This window comes from Drosophila ficusphila, unplaced genomic scaffold, assembly GCF_018152265.1.
Source record: "Drosophila ficusphila isolate 14025-0441.05 unplaced genomic scaffold, ASM1815226v1 contig_198, whole genome shotgun sequence".
NCBI classification, from domain to species: domain Eukaryota; kingdom Metazoa; phylum Arthropoda; class Insecta; order Diptera; family Drosophilidae; genus Drosophila; species Drosophila ficusphila.
This window is the reverse complement of record NW_025064092.1, coordinates 9,632,196-9,649,804: the sequence shown is the minus strand read 5'-3', so window position 1 is coordinate 9,649,804 and position 17,609 is coordinate 9,632,196. Positions and strand designations below refer to the sequence as shown.

General features: G+C 46.1%; 1 protein-coding gene across 1 annotated transcript; it reads left to right on the top strand.

Moving 5' to 3' along the window:
- Nucleotides 1–280: 280 nt before the first annotated feature.
- Nucleotides 281–11,282, top strand: LOC108091277 (alpha-protein kinase 1). Its single transcript, XM_043207492.1, has 5 exons — nucleotides 281–1,805; nucleotides 3,568–3,663; nucleotides 9,514–9,685; nucleotides 9,747–10,302; nucleotides 10,378–11,282. Exons 1-5 carry the CDS (start codon nucleotides 508–510, stop codon nucleotides 10,665–10,667), a joined length of 2,412 nt encoding a protein of 803 aa, XP_043063427.1. The 5' UTR covers nucleotides 281–507; the 3' UTR covers nucleotides 10,668–11,282.
- The last annotated feature ends 6,327 nt before the right edge of the window (nucleotides 11,283–17,609 follow it).

Genomic DNA, 17,609 nt, shown 5'->3' with positions numbered 1-17,609 from the left:
GGTGTTCGGGTGTACGGCTAGGGGTCCTCTCTCCGCCGCCCAGCCGACGTACCGCCGCGTTCTCTATGTGCATGACTGAGTGTCCCCGGGGTGGTGGATGTGGATGGTGGATGGTAGATGGTGAATGGTGGATGGTGAACGGTGGATGGTGAACGGTGGATGGTAACTGGTGAATGGTGGATGTGGATGCGGATGAGCGGCGGGAGGCGGAGGCGCAGGCGCAGCTCGGCTGAGTTGGGCTCAGCTCCTGGCGGGCCATCGCATTCCGTGGCCAGTCGCAGCGCGAGACGGTTAGCCAGGTCGGACCACCAAGCTCACCCAGTTCTCACTTCAGCTCCGAAAGCAGAGGAACAAGGAACTAAGAACTCCCGAACTCAGCTACTCCTATTCTAAGCAGAGCACGTCAATTTTTTTCCGTGATATTTGCTGTTCCCTCCACTCAGTCGGTGTGTGTGCCTGGTGCTTTGTTCGGCTTACGTGATTGAAAATTGAGACAAGCAGGACACCATGATTGTCAACATGCCCGTCAATGGCACGGGCAGTGCATCCAGCCCCACATCGAATCCCAGCAGCAACAACAACAACAACAACTGCAATAATAATAATAATCAAAATAATAACAATAACAACAGCAATAGTAGTAATAATAACAACAACAATAGCAGCACCACCAACCAAAACCAAAGTCAAAGCAACGGGGTCAGCCTGCCGGGCGATTACAACTTCCTGAAGCGCAAGTACGAGGACCAGGACCAGGATCTGGCCTTGGGCCAGGACTACGAGCCCATCGAGGGCAATCCGTGGAAGAAGCCCAGGCACCTGGACTACGACGCCGGCGACCTGCAGTTCCACCTGCAGCTGGAGCAGCCGCCAGAGAGCAATCCGCCGGCCAGCAACGCTGCACCCGCGCAGTCCGCGAGCTCCTCCTCGTTCATCAACGATCTGTTCGCCTACGACAGCAGTCTCCTGGTGCCCGCCGCCGCCTACTCGCACTGTCCGCCGTCGAGTGCTCCGCTGGAGGACAACGGCGGCTGGACGGGTGGCGAGCTGCTCGAGCTGGACCACCGCTACAACTCCGGACTGCAGGCGGAGTTGGGCCAGCTGAGCGCCACTCTGCCGCCGCCGACGCCGCCACAGTTGCAGAGTTCGCAGAGCTCGTCGGGTCACGCGCAGCAGACACAACATGGCCTGAATCCCGGCCAGAACCCCAACCAGCACAGTCAGCACTTTCTAGTGCCGCAGAAGCAGCGGACTCTGTCCGCCGGCAGACGCACCTCATCCGGTTCGGGGGGCGGTGGCAACGAGGCCACCGAGGCGGACTTCGAGGACAAGAACCTGTCCTGGCTGCTCAACTTCAAGTTCGACGAGTTCCCGCACCTCTCGCCGCACAATCAGGCCAATCATGGCCAGGTGGTCAGTCTGCCGGACGGCAGTGCTCCTCCTCTCCATCCGCCGGCTTCAGCGACGGTGGTCAGCACATCGCCCTGCAGCTCCGCCTCGCCCACATCCGCCTCCGCGTCCGCATCCGGCGCGTCTGCCACGAACTCCAGCCATTCGCTGGGCGGCGGACTGATGGACCAGCGGGCCAGGTCGCCCAAGAGCTGCTCCAATGCGGCCGCGATGCCAGCGGGCAGCGGGGGAGGAATCGCATCCGGAGCTTCGGGTGGCTGCGGGGTCGCCGGAGTGGGCTCCACCAAGACGGGGCGCAAGTTCGAGGAGCTCGTCATGGAGGTGACCTCCGAGCTGGACGGCAACGACATGATCGTCGCCGAGCACGTCGTCGTCGAGGACACTTCGTCCAAAGCGTGAGTACACTCTGCCTACTTTTGAACCTAAGAAGTCCATTAAGTAAAACACTTGAACTTCATTCATATATCTACGATTGATAGAAAGGATTTACATAGGCCAAAGAACATTATTCGAAAAAATGAAGGTCGTAATATTGGATTAATGTAATTTTGATTTGAGAATAGAAATAATAACCTAAAAAGTCTAGTAAAAGTCTAAAAATAAGTACAACATTTGAACTTCCTTCATATATCTACGATTGATAAAAAGGATTTACATACCCAAAGAACATTATTCGAAAAGAAGTAGATTACGATGGATAAATGTAATTTTGATTTGAGAGTATAGAAATAATGTTCTATATTATATCGTGAGTACACTCTGCTTACTTTTGCAAGCTAAGAAGTCCATTAAGTAAAACATTTGAACTTCATTCATTATATTTACGATTGATAAAAAGGATTTACATAGGCCAAATAACATTATTCAAAAAGAAGTAGATCGCATTATTGGATTAATGTAATTTTAATTTGAGAGTATAGAATAATATCCTATATTATATCATACTTACTTTTGCAACCTAAAAAGACTAGCAAATACAACATTTGAACTTCATTCATATATCTAAAAAATATGTCGAATAAAAAGGATTTACATAAGCCAAAGAACATTATTCGAAAAGAAGTATGTAGATCGCAATATTGGATTAATGGAATTTTGATTTGAAAGTACATATGTTATACAAATAATATCTTATGTTATATCGTGAATACACTCTGCTTACTTTTGAACCTAATAAGTCCATTAAGTAAAACATTTGAACTTCATTCATATATCTATGATTGATAAAAAGGATTTACATAGGCCAAAGAACATTATTCGAAAAGAAGTAGACCCTAATATTGGATTAATGTAATTTTGATTTGAGAGTATAGAAATAATATGCTCCAAAATATCATACAAAACGGAAACCATTAACATTGCAATCACTTGTTATTCCTAATCATCTAAACATTAATCTGCTTTTTAATTACATGAATGGTTATTTGATTTGCTAATGTACAAGTGAATAAATTTGATTATTGTGTTTTAGGCCAAAGAACATTATTCGAAAAAAAAGTAGATCGCAATATTGGATTAATGTAATTTTGATTTGAAAGAATAGAAATAATATCCTCCAAAATATCCTGTTTAAATTTGCTCACTCATAAAAAAGGGAAACCATCAACAACTTCTTATTCCTAATCATCTAAACATTAATCTGCTTTATAATTACATCAATGTTTTGTTGATTTGCTAATGTATAAGTAATCTGTTTATTGTGTTTTAACTTTATGGCAATCCTTTGCTAACCCATATTTATTTCAATTCTGTAACTCCAACATCACAAAAAATGATTTAGCCTTGTTTCAATTTGTATATTCCGTATATTGTGTTATTTAAAATCGAATTTTCAATTTTAATATTGATAGTGCTTACAAAATTATGTATTTTTAAAGGTTCTTTATAAACTGTTTTTTATTATAACCTATAGCTAAAATCTGTATTGTAAATAATTGTTGGCATTTTGATTAATGTTTCGTGAAACCTTTTCTTTCCGATTTGTGCGTTCACCATTTGGCTTTGCCGCCGTCCTCCAATCGATGCCGCCGACGACGATGAATTCCCCCACCACCGGCGAATCGGTGAATCGGCGAATGAATGAACCACCCAACCAACCCAACCAACCGAACCCACCCGGCTGAAATCCGAAACCAACCACCACCGCAAAACGAGCAGGCCAAAGAAACCACCGTTCACCTACACGGAGCTCATCGAATACGCCCTCGAGGATAAGGGTGAGCTGACTGTGTCGGGCATATACCAATGGATATCGTAAGTACAGCCACCCACCACCCACTGAACCACCCACCCACACAAAACCCACCACCCGCTTTTGATCCACCCCGCTGATGGACGCCATTTTGCAGAGTGTTTTCCCTTTATTACTGGCGAGGCAAAAGCGCCAGCCGGATGCAATTAAACAAATCTCAAGCATTTTCTTGCACATTCCCGTTGGCCATTTGATTTGCTTGCTCCTCGCAGAAGGTGTTGTGTTGTTTGCAGTGTTGTTTGTGCTGTTGTTTCTCGGTTGTTAACCAAACAGCAAAACAACAAAACAACCAGGCAGCGGGCCACAATGAAAGTGCCAAAAGTTAGCGGCTCGAACAAATTTATGGGCTGGAAAATTGCATTTTCCTTTCCATTTTCCTTGGCACACGGCGAAAAACAAGAATGTTTGCGGCTTGTTCAACAAGTTGTTTACACCTATCGGCTTTATCAGAGGTCCTTTCTTGCAGAAAGATTGATTAGTTGCTGTTAGTTTCTTTGCTTAAATATTTGCGTTACTCATTTTGCGAGAAAGTCGCATTGTTCACCATTTTTGGACAGATATTTGCGAAAGAATTTCACATAATTTCGATTTAACGTTAAGCTGAATCTTTAATCTGTATATTTCTGGTTATAGCTACAAAAAAATGAAAACAAACAATGAATTAAGCCCTGGTTCATGTCTGCTAAACCAAAACAAACTTATAAAATAATGCTCTTTCAAAGTCCTTAACCAATCTATTCATCTGAAAATAGCAAAGGTTATCCGACTTATGTATATAGTTAGTTTCCGTTCGATTTCCGTCTAACCGCTTCCTCCGGCTCTCGAATTTTCCTTTTGTCATTACCTAGTTTCCGCAGTCCACCCACCCTGCCCCCCAAAAGTATTCGCCCCATTCCGGCCATTCCGAGCAAGTTAAGTTGGAAAATATCAATTCGAGGAGAATCGTAAACGAAGAAAACGAAGAACGAAAAACGAAAACTTTTAACACATTTTTCAAGGTTCATTAATTTGGCAACCGCCCCGCGGACTCCGCACCTGTTTCCTCAGCTTTTTTCCCTGTTTCGGAGGCGGAGGCCCGGAATCAGTGTAAATATTTGAAGCCGCAACCGAGAATGTTGCGTGTAAATATCCTATATAAATTTACATATAAAACCACCCCGTTCGACGGGTGGGGGAGGCCAGACAAATAATTTATGACATTTGCCCATCACCTGCGCACCTCCCCTGCGTTTAATGTAATGAAGCGACAGTCCAAGAACTTTCTGCTCGGCAGTTCCAGAGTTTTGGAGTTTCGGAGTGGGCAACTTTTCATTAACCATTCACAAATTTACTTTGTGGCTCTCCGCCTGGGTGGGGAATGGATTTTCCTCCTCGTTTTTCTTTTGACTGGGGCTCCAGGGCCGTGTCCTCGTGCAGTCAAGGCGAAAGGCGAAAATGGCGCTTGCGCAGGGCCTCCACCCACCTGAAAGCGGCGCTTTCCCAATGGCAATTTACGAAACTCGCCCACGCGACCCCTAAACCCACCTTCCTGTACCTATAGCCATAGCCATACCCACTCCAATGGCAATAGCAATGCGATTCCCCTCCCACTCCACTCCTTAATCGTTTCGCCCTGGCAATCGCCCATGAAATTTCCACTGCTCACAATAATTATTAATTGCGGGGTGGGAGGCGCAAGTCGGGGTCCTTCCGGCCTTTCTACACCTTTTACATGCATCATTGCATCCTGGGGATCAGGTGTTTGACGTGCTCATGCCCATTCCCCCTTACCATTCCCATTCCCGTTTCCAAATGCCAAAATACTAGAGAGCAATTACCTGGCGAGGGGTTCAATTTCGAGACTCGGAGCTCGGAACTCGGAGCTCTGAGCTAGGGGTTCGGGTTAAGGGGTTAAGTGGGTTAAGCGGGGGTTGCTGCGCCTCCGCCTCTTCTTCCGGTCAATTCCCAGTGCATATTGAGTGTTTATTGGATGCGGATCACGCTCGATCGCCCAGGACATGTGGACATGTGGAAGGATCCTTCGCGAGCAACCGCAACTGGGATAACCATCTGAATTTATGGCTGCCCTTCTGGCATCTCAAATGCATTCCCCTTATCCTTGAAGGGCACCTAAGTCCAGTCATAAATTAAATTGAGGAATTCAGGAAATAGAAAACTAAAGGCAATATTGAAAGGTTGAACAACGCATTGCAAACATAAACTGTTTGTGAATTCTGTTACTCCATTTAAATTCCATTATCTCCCCTTTAAAATAGATGTTATTGCAGTTGGTTAAAGTGCTTTACTCTAAATATCAGATATTTTTCTTATTCCAAAGGGTTATGGCAAAGCCAAGGCTTTCTTCGCTTTAATCCTTAACAAATTTCGTTCGTGAAAGGTGAAAGATGTCTCCTTTGAGACGAGGACTTCCCTCCCACAGCGGAAAGCCTCAAGGCAATCGCTTCTTGGAGCAACTGCAAACTAAGATCGAGACCGATGGTCTTGGCTTTGCGATTTACCAGCGTTTTTCCGGGGGGCGTGGCCGGCCACAGTTACGCCCAGAGAGTGCAAAAAAAAAAAAAACGGAAAAACTGGCAATTGCCATTAAAAAAGTTTTTCATTTTGCCCAACTTCTGCTTTCGGCTCTCCTCCTGGCCATAAATCCAGGCAATTTCTTTTATTGGCCGGGGAGAGCCAGCAACGAGCCGCAACAATTTATGAACTGACTAGCGCAGTGCAATAAATATATGTGTGGGCCCACAGTCGGAGATATACACTATATATTCGCATATATATTGCATATATATATAGATAGATATACATATATAAATGGAGATCCGGGGCCAGAAGTAGTTGCCCAGTCTGGTGGCCCGGTCCTTGCTGCCATGTCAAAAAAAATAAAGCGCCCGAGTGTGTTTGAGGTGGCTTGCGTGCCAGGCACTTCCAGACACGGCTCGGCCCGGCCCATTTGGGCCCTTGGGCCTCCGGTTCTTTTAGCCTATAGCCTATAGCCTATAGCTGGTGGCCTGTAGCCTCTAGAGCCTTTGGAGAATCCAACCAACTAGTCCGAGCGACCATCGCAGCCTATCAGGCCTCATCACGACGGCCCGGAATGGCTGCCGCGGAGGCGAGGCAACTGGAGCGCACTGGATTGGATATTGGATAGTCAATTACATTGCACTTGCCACCGGGGCTGGACAGCCGCCACTGGCAGACAGCAAACATGCACTGCAATCACAGTCCCCAACTTGCCTTTAATTTGCACTTGGACCCGCACTTACTTAGTACTGAACCAAATCGCGAGCTTAAAGGCTCACCCATTGGGTTGCGAAAGGAAGGAAACTAAGTGCTGCCTTAGCCTCACTTTGAGCGGACTTTAAAGCACTGGCAGACTATATGATATAGTTATTATCAGCCGACTGGTGGGTGGAAAGGGGCGGGCATGCCGTGTATTTCGACAATTTCATAGCAGAGCCCTTCCTTCCTTCCTTCTCCTTTCCTTGGTAGTCACCCGAATTCGAATCCGAATCCGAGGTGAAGTCAGTCAGTCAAATTCATTGACAACGATGACGACGCTGATAGCAGCGGGTATTTGATATGAACCAAGCCAAACGAAGCCACTCAGCCAGTCGCACCACCCAAAAAGTGGGTGGTGGCCCCCACCACCTCCCCAAAAACAGAACCCAAAAAAATAAAAACGATTCCCCTTCGAGTGGAGAACTACGTGCTTGAAGCCACGTTGACAATTCGACAAGTGCGGCAGACATAACATGATATACACACTTGTACCTGCATATATAATCTATATACGTATATACACGGGTATATATATCGATTTGCTGGGTGCATGATTAAGCCCAGACAGTCATGCAGCGCCCATAAACATAAACTATAAACTATCCCATCCGGAATATCAATGGCTGACTTAATATTTTCAAATTTACAAGTGCATGCGGCAAATCGAAAAGTGCACGGATTTCGAGGGAGTTGTGGAGTTTGTACATTCACAAGTATCCGTAGTTCAAGAATTGAATCGAGGAAAGAGCTACGGACTTTAAGCTTAAACTTTTCTTCTTCAAAAGTAACTTCGAATTAAAGAGGTTTTTATCTAACAAGTTGGAATTTCTTTGCTTTCAGTTAAAGGGAAACAGATGAATTATTCAGCTTCGATTGACAGAAAGAAAGTCTGGAAGAAAGTCGATATCAGCAATCATTCTGACTTGTAGAACTGGCCGAAAAGCCAGTTATTTATAGAACCCTCTTCCTATTAGACACCTCCACTTTCCACTGCAATTCCCCGAATTGCCACTACCGAAAACAAACTTGGCGAATGCAAAACGAGCCAAGTCACCGGCAAATGGAGTTAGTATCATCCAACTGCTCCGTATCCAATTGCTGGGCTCCGGCGAAGGCAATTTCAAGTGCCACATTGATGCGTCATGACGGGCTGCGTGCCAAATCCCCGCGGGAGTCCGTACATTCAACGTATCCCCAGCTGGAATTGGGGGATCCACACATCACCCACACATCACCTACACATCACCTACACATCACCCACACACATCGCAGTTATCAGGACATTTGCGAGGGGTCATTAAGGACTTCGTTTTCGGGGGGGAAGTGCCGCGGATTTCCATATTCCAGTTCACTCCATTTATGAGTCGTCATTTCTTCCGAAAGAGGGAAAACCCGAAAGGAAAATACGGAAAAGCGAAATGGAATGGGTGGAGTGGAGTGGGGTGGAGTGGGGTGATGGGTGGTGGGTTGGATCCCCAACATTTCTCGCTCGCGTGCTGCATTTTGTTGCTTTTGGATTGCTTTCGAGTCGAGAAACGTGGGCGTAGGACGAGCAGGAGTGGAGAAATCCCGGGGGCAGTGGCAGTGGCAGTTAACCAATGACATAGCCTGACCCATTCGGGGGTTGTTTTTCCACCTCGTGCGGCGCGTGCCGACCACCCACCCACCCATTACCCACTACCCACCACCCGCTACCCACTCTACCCACTTCATACTCCGCCTGTGTGCCGTAATTTGAAATACTTTCCATTTTGTTGTCCGCCAGAAAGAGCCCGCGCCCGAACCCCGAACCCCGAACCCAGAAGCTCGAAGCCCAGCGAAGAATCCTGGCACGCGATGTCCTTTCCGGTCGTCGTTGTTTCCTCTTTACATCTGAAAGCTGGTGGTGCTGGTGGTGCTGGCGGGGAAGTGGGCTGACTGCGGGCCCTTCCACCTGCTAGCCGTAGGCCGTGGGGCATACTCCATTTTTTCCTATTCCTATACTTCATTTGCGCCATCCATCCACCTTCCGAAATCGTCTGTTCGTGACTGACTACCAACTACCAAATACCAACTGCCGACTGCCGACTACCAAATAAGAAGCGAGAAACGAGAACCCTGATGGAAAGAAGAAAAAAAACGACGCATAATTTGTGCCAGTGTCCCTGTCCATGTCCTTTTTCCTTTTCCATGTCCGTGTCCGTGTCCATGTCCATGTCCGTATTTCCCATTGAAGTATTCCACGGACATTTGTGTGAGTCTGCCGCAGTGCTGTGCGATGACGTGTTTTCGTGGAAATTGCCTCGTTTCCTTTCCGTTGCGGATTGGCTGGCCGAAAAGGGGCTGAAACTTTTATTGCCATTGGTCAACTGGCCAGTGGTGAGTGCCGAACTGAAACAGCCAATCCAAAAGGGACTCCGATACGATATAAACTTTGGCAGGAAGAAAGACATTAATCGAAATTCGGCTAACAAAAAATATTATTAAAGAGATAATTTAAATGAAAGTATCTATCTGCACATATAAAACCCCTGCCATATTTTAAACCTTTATATTGCACAACATCAAATACCATTTAATTATTTTGTAATCCTCAGCGATCGCTTTCCATATTACAAATCCAACGACGACCGCTGGAAGAACTCGGTGCGACACAATCTCTCGATTAACCCACATTTCCGCAAGGGGGTGAAGGCGCCCCAAGGAGCCGGTCACCTCTGGGCCATTTCCAGCGGTGACTCGGCGGAGAATGTGCTGGCCTGGGAGCACGTAAGACACACTATTGCCAACCTTTTAAAGTGATTTCAAGCTAATACAAATTGAATTACAGAAGAAGCAGCGCCTGGATTTGTTCTTCAAAATGGAGTCCATCAACCGGGAGCGCATTCAGCAGCACCAGCAACAGCAGCAAATGCAGCAGCAGCAGCAACAGCAACAGCAGCAGCAACAGCAGCAGCAACAGCAGCAGCAACAGCAGCAGCAACAACAACACTCGCCGCAGCAGCAGCAACATCAGACGGCACAGCAGCAACATGCCACACAGGCCAGTAGTTGCATGTACGACGAGGCGGCGGTGGCAGCGGCTACTTTGACCCAGGAAATGATGCAGCAGACGTCCAGTGGAGCTGGCGGTGGCACTGAGACAACCCAGCAGCACCACCCGAACCACCATAGCCACCACAATCACCACAGCCATGGCCACAGCCACAGCCACGGCCACGGCCACGGCCATCACCATCAAAGACTGCTGCCCTTCAACGATCTGCTGAGCGACGACGAGCTGCGAAAGACGGCGGGTCAGATCCTGAACGGGATCCATCGCGAGGTGGAGGTGCAGTCGGTCAACTCGATCATCAGCACCTACCACGACGTGCTGCTGGACAATGGTGAGGGCTGCTGGGCCAAGCACTCCAATCTTCTTGGCTACCAAACTAACACCAAACTTTTATCCCTCTTTCCAGAAGACTATCTCAATCCCATACACAAGGATGTGGTCGTAACGGAGAGTGTTCTGCGGCAGCAGCATGGCAACTTGGGAGGCGGCGGCGGCAGCAGCAACCATTTGGGCGGAAACAGCCACATGGGCAGCGGCAGCGGCAGCTCGCAGTACTACATCACGGAAATCGATCCCATGGAGCTGGGCATCCAGATGTCGCACCAGGTGGAGCCCTCCGAGGAGGAGGTGCTCTTCAGCGACGAGTTCAACCTCAACTACTTTGGCTACAATCCTGGCAGCGACATCGTCGCTTGACCGCGCAGGCAACAGACGCCAGTCGCAGCTCCTCCAGCTCCCGCTCAGCCAAGCAATTGAAAACTATATAGAATACATAAACCCTTCTCGATCCCGCTCCATGCCATGACAACAATCGTAATTGTAGCCGATCTACTCATAAGCCAACTCTAAACGAATACTAGTCACACTTAAACCACACTTACAAGTAACCACCTAAAGTTTCCCCATTTACCATTTACCAATTACCAACTACCAACTACCAACTACCATTTACCATTTACCGTCTAGAACCTATGTATAGTCTAGTCTTGAGTGTACCAATGCCCCCCTTTTTTTTGTCTATACTTTAGTTGAATGAATACCTAGTAGATAAGTAGCTTGCTAGCATTAAGTGCATGTATCCATGTTTCTATATGCTGATATGACATACTTAGCTCTTGCTCGTCTCCGAATTTAGTTAAGTGTTTTTACATGTAGCCGAATATCCGTAAATAATACCAGACAGATCTCCGCCCCTCTTGGATGTTACCAAGCTGGGGCTGTAGACCAGACGAGGCAATACTAATCCTAGTGCGTGGGAATGTGTTTACGGTTTCTCTAACCATGTCCGTAGAACTAATGGCACCTATCTGGTTTTATTCATTATGGCAAAATAAATTTTTTTTTTTAAGAAAACAAGTCCTCATTTTTGGCTTAAGCAAAATAATAGCAAATAGACTAATGGATTTTTGTATTTAGGATGCTGGAGCTTGTTATTTTGATTAGTTTGATATCCAAAATTTAAAAATCCCGCTCGATAATTGCGATCACCCATGGAGTTTGTCGCGGCTAAGTGTGGTTGGTGCACTCGCTAAGGAAGGATGATGTGATCGCTAGGTGTATGTCTCAAAAATATCGATACATCGATACTTTTATTCATTTTCGACATCCCTAGCCGCGTCGGCCGCGGTATCAAAATTTTAAGACTCTCGAAAGCGGACGGTTGTGGATGTGTACCGGCTCTGGCTTTGTTTGCATTTGCTTGTTTCTTTGCATTTGCGTTTGCGCCGTTGCCACACAATTGTTTTTGTTGACGCGCGCGTGTGTATTTGCGACTTTGCATTTGTGAACCTGAAATCACTTGTTGCTATCGATTGTTTTGGGCTTAGTCTAAAAACATAACGGCGAATGCAAGCAAAAAGATGAATGAGAAAAACAAATAGTGACCACCGAAGAGAGTTTGTTTGTGTTTGTTGCGTTTTTTTTGTTCAAGTGAAAGCGTGTGAAAAGTGGCCAACACTTGGGGCCGAAGCCCTCTTCGCACTCTCTTTTTCGCTCTCTTTCGGCAAGGGAAGAATTCGAATAAACTTAAGACCTCGCCAGCCAGCGATACCATATCCTGCCCTTGTGGCCAGCCAAAACTTCCGGCCAAAATGCAACCGCAATTGTTGCATCGGCCCAGCCTCCGCCCCTCATCGCTATCAACTTCATTATCACCGCGATCGTGATCGTCATCATCTTTAGCCACAGGTGTAGTCAGGTAAGTGAATACCTATACCTTTATCTAGATATGTACAACCACGCTGGGCTACGACATCCAGCTAATCTGATTAGGCTTGGGGTCAGGTTATATTTGAGAAACGAGATAATGTGGGCTGTGGATCCATCAATCATTCACTCAATCGCAGATCCGCCTGGGAAGTCATTTTCTTTGGTTTTCCAGACAGAGTTAAGAACCCTACAGAGGGGGATTCCAAAATGGGTTTTGGAGAGGTGTCAGAGTTTCCTGTCAAAAGTGAAACTTAAAAAATGGCTTTTATATCAAAATGAATACTATTATATTACCATTACTATTTTTGACAAAACAAAGAATTGCTACTATTTTAGCACTTAAACCTACTATTTTGTCACGCCAAACTTTTTGAGTGGCTCACTTAATTTGGCCTGTTCTTGTTTCACATTATTGAAAAATATTTTTTTTAATGTTTACTTAGCTGGATTTTGTTGCTTTGGCTTCTTTGGCTGTCATTTCATTCAGACAAGTGGTTGGGGTTTCGGGGTCAGCAACTCTCTGTGCGATCGCATACGTGATGTTTGGGCATTTTTGGCAAACTTCAAGAGTTACTGATTGACGACAAAGGTTTTGCTTCAATTATTGAATTTTTAACATTTTTTTTTAATAAGTTTCGAATCACTTGGAGTTGGGAAAACCGCCCGTGGCGGTTTCCCATTTCGTTTTTTTTTTGCTGTCCTCAATTGCGTAAAATATGCGTAGCTGCTGCGGCGATATTGCTGGAGCTTTTTTGCAATTTTTGTTCAGCTTTTTTCCCCGATTTTCACCTGCTTCGGCAACGCCTTCAGGTGCGTAGCTCCGTTCAGGTAATCGATGCGTTCGGCCGGCATCGCAAAATGTTGTCCCGTTAAGAGTTGTCGCCGCCAAAAGATTGTTAATTGCCGCTGTGGTCGCCAAACCTGTACTCTTTGGGGCATTGGGGGGTTAAGGGGCACGGTCTGCGCGCTGCCATGTAATTAAAAACCATCAGCGATCTTCGTAGGTTGCCTGCCAATTTCATGGGGTAAAAAAAAATTCGAGTAAGAACTATAAAGCTAAGTGGACTTTGAAACACGGAAACCCACTTTTCGAAAATTAAAATTTTAAAAAATTTTTTTGGTCATTGATAAAGATAAATCGGACATATTTTCAATGCAATCTTTGCACTGTATTGCTTATTTCCCTTTGGCTCTGTTAGGAGAAGTAATAGATGAAAAAGCAAGAGCAAATAGAATAAATTTCCTAAGGCTAAATTCGACATTTGTGTTCAAGTTATTGCTGCTATTTTAAATTGGAGCAACAAGTAAGACATGTATGCCCGGCACAGACAAACAAATGGTAATTTAGCAATTGTTCAAAGCAAATTGCGTGAGACTCAAACGAGTTGAAGTCGAGGCGGTTGACCTAATGCCAAACCATAGGAGTTATAACCCAGACGTTAAGAAAATATGGATGTAAAGTACTTCAATAGTTTAGGTTCAGAGCAGTCCACAAAAAATAGAAACTTTCTGAAGTTCAAAAAGGAAGCAAAGCTTTAAAATTTTTTTCAAAATCCTAATTCTCGCCCCATAAAACATAAACTAAAATCCCAAGGCATTATTGAGTGCAACAAGACTGCCGCCACCCTTGGGAAATCGAACGCCAAGAAAGCCAAACCAAATCAAAATCAGCACTTTTTGGGAACCTCTGCGATGCTGGTTTTTGGAGGGGTTAAACTCTGGCGGAGGACTGGGGGAAGGGCACGTGCCTGGCCGGCTAAAAATGATCCGGGAGTCTGGGAGAAGGGACGTGGTGGTGATGCCTCTGCTGGCCATTGTAAACAATAAACAGATCTTTGATTGCCGCTGCACATGTGCAGGCCAAAGCAGTATATATACTCTATTCAGGGGTATATATAAGAGTCCCTAGCCCTGTGTGTATTTGTATGTGTATGGGTGTATTTATGCGCCGACACCATGATCTGCAGGCATTAAATTAAGTATTCACAGCGTGTACTTAGGAACTGGCCCCTAGTGGCGTTCTCATTTCTTCTAATGATGAGAATGAAGTTCGCAGTTCGTAAAGTTCACTTTCCTGCCAGATTTAATTTGAGTTCTGCCTAGACAATTCGGAAACTTTGTTCGATCTTAAAAAGAAGCCATCTATATGCTATTCGTATTAATATTGAAACAAAGTTTACTTTGAGATATCTTAACCATTAATGTATCGGCCATATTATAGTACATAGTTCGCCCCTCGGTTTGTTTTTTTTTGGGTGTTTCATCGTCATAGAAAAACCGCTCGACGGTTTGGAAGACACTACTTCTGAGATTCAAGAGGAGACGGCGAAACGACAAAATTTTAATGAATTATCAGAGTGCCGGCGATGATGATGATTATCGCGGGCCGGGCTGTCATTGAACCTGCTTTGGGGCTCCACGGTTCCGTCGCAGGGCATTGTCTGCCACTGCCACTCGGATCTCCCATGGCAGTCTTGGCAGACATAGCCATAGTCGTGGCATATTATATGGTATGGTATACCAGGCCACGGTATCTGTCTATCCATCTGCGGATGGCGTTGCCATCGACCATTTGTCATCTTGTGGGCGTCGTATTCCGATTCGGAATCGGAATTATAGTGGAGTGGCGTGGTGGTGTGGTGGTGCGGTGGTGCGGTGGTGGCGGGGAACCCAACTCAAGACGCGTCAAACTCCCCAACTATTCCCATTTTCGGGGGCTTCTCCGCTCGCTTCCCGGCTTGTAATTACGTTCGATCTGCGTTAACGTTGCGTGTTCTGCTTTTGTTTTTCGGGGCCATTCCGCTCGGGGCATTCAAATTTCAACAACGTCTCAACTAAAGGAGTCGGTGCGGACCCGGTTTCCTTGAGGTTTTCTTTTAATCGATTTTAAATTGGCGATTGATTGATCGAGATAGCCAGTACTGGTTTTTCTGTCTCGTCAAAGTCCTTTTGCAATGCGATCGGTGCACTTGTCCTCTCCACTTCAGATGCATTTTCCCGTTCCCCGAAAATGCATTCATCTCAAGTGGCCGCAGTCGCACTTTCCCAGCGCAATGCGAACAAATTGGGCATTTCTCTCCCATTCGAAACGCTTCGAGTTGTGTGTTCCATGTGGAAGCGATCACTATCTCAGTTGGAATTATCCTTATTATCATAAGAAGTTTTGCTCTTCCAATGTTTTTCCATATAACCGACTGTAGTAGAGGTATAGCATTTCCAACTGAGTGCCAAATTTATAAAACGTTTTGAGCTCATCAAGATAAATTTTAGTAGTTTAATATGATTAGAGAAGTTTTTGCAGATTAAAACATTTATAAACCGAACAAAACTACACCCTGGTCTAGCTTCTGCTGAACAGATTTTTTATGATTCCCAAGTTGTTCACACGCGACCGCTTTCACCTCAGACGAACCCAGTGGGCCACCGTTTACTGCAATCGGGTGGCTCAAACTCGTTCAGATCGATAGAACGATGCCGATTTGTTTTTCCACAGCCTCACGCAACTTGTGGCATTTTTGGCTAAGAAAACACACATGTGTACGCATACAGACTCCAAAGGAAATCTCACATGCAGCATGACACGGCTCTCCGACAAACAATTAATGTGTGCGCCGGTCGGGCCTGGCCTGAAAAAAGAAACCCATTAAAAAATGTTAATTTCCATAAAATAAAACCGTCTACAGAGAGATGGAGATGGAGACCAAGAACGTCAGAAAACCGCACGTGGCTAAAAGCCACAAAATACGTTTAGAAGACAACGAGAGCCGTGTCTGTGTGTCTGTATATTCGTAGTTTGGCTTTTTCGTTGATGCCTTTTTTTATTTGGCGGAGTTATTATGCGTGGAATTTGCATAACACACCCACAAGTCGAAAAAAATCGATCCATGTCTATCAGTAGATGTTTCTGTATCTTTTGCTGGATCTCGTTAGGCGCATCTAGCGCGGATTTATGGCCAGTGCCATAATTAACTGGTCGAAGGTGTTGCTAATAGCTGTGCCGAGCGATTCACTAATGAGTCCTACATCTGATAGGCCTCCGCGGCCAATTTGCATACCTCCATGATGATGGATACTCACGATGGAAGATCCAAGCTCCAAGCTCCAAGCTTCGAGTTCCGAGATCCGAGATGACCGCTGTCATAACTGACAGCTGCGGTTTCTGCCACACACAAAGTTCCGATTCGCTACGTTTCCATTTGATTGGCTCCTCACGCCACAGTGGACACACAGCATAGATGGACAGGGAGGCTGGGAGCTGGGAGCTGGTACTGCGGCTCTCCATAGAGATGCGATTTAGAGACAGATCGCGGAACTCTTGGCTCTTTGTCGGCACCCAAGTCAAATGTGCCCGGCTGCGACGCAGTTCAAATCGCAAAACTATAAATTATGCTGTCAGTCACAATCAACCATTGTCTTGGCAGTTCTCGATTTCGCGGTCGCCATGGGACAGTATGGTACAGTACCCCCTCCCCACCAAATCCCTGGCCAGATCGAGCTTTAATGTTGTAGCGCTTTCGCGCTGAAATTTTCAGCACAAAGACGCCCATTTTACTCAAGAGCCATTGCTTTTACAGGGTGTGAAGCGGCCGAATGGATTTGGATTAAATTAAGTATAGTAAAGGTAAAAATATTAGTAAAAGGTTTTATCATCTAAATCTACCCGCCACCAAAATGGTTGTGCTCTGTAAACTAAACAGATTATTCAGTTTTGGAGCAAATAGAACATGGAGGCATTGCACGGAACGCCTTGGTCCATCATTCTTGCTGCAGAGCCTCTTGATTTGCAGCGCGACAATTGGGAATGCCAAACTAATGTCGGCACCTGAGCTTGCAACTGGAATGCGCCGCAATTTGTCGGCAGTGCTCCGAGCTCGTGCCCCCTTCAATGGACTTCGCTTCAGTCCGGTGGAGTTCGATCTGGCTCGGCTAACTTGGTGGCATTTCGGTTCAGTTTGGCTGTGCACAGAGTGGATTGTACACCGAAAAGTACAGGGACAGATTCGAGTCCATTTATATTTATAAAGAACAGATCATCCGCTTGCTACATTTTTGCTCTCAGTGCACAAAGGTGCTTGGGCGGTGTGTGGGCGGCGCTTCCATAGATAAACGCGTTATCGCGCGGTTTACTTTTGTGTGGGAGCTCCAAAGTTCCGAAGTTCCGAGCCGAAAAGCTGGCCGTTAAATTGTCAAATTAAGTACGTGGAGAAGGCAGCGACACGTGGGCTCCGTCAGCTCCCATTTTTTTTCTTTGTCCAGCAGCTGGTCAAGTGCCGCCGCTCTGGAAGAGCCGAGATATATGGCTGCCCATAGGAGGGACTTAAGACACGAGCTCCCAGCTCCGACACGTTCAACTGTTTCATTTGCAGTGCAGTCGGGTCGATAAACAAAGGCTAGGAGAAGAAACTGCATTGATTTCTCAGGGTCGGAGAC

Coding starts and splice junctions, on each gene's coding strand:
- LOC108091277 (XM_043207492.1), top strand. CDS start 508: ATGATTGTCAACATGCCCGTCAATGGCACGGGCAGTGCATCCAGCCCC. Junction 1,806..3,567: donor GAGGACACTTCGTCCAAAGC/GTGAGTACACTC, acceptor CAAAACGAGCAG/GCCAAAGAAACCACCGTTCA. Junction 9,686..9,746: donor ATGTGCTGGCCTGGGAGCAC/GTAAGACACACT, acceptor ATTGAATTACAG/AAGAAGCAGCGCCTGGATTT.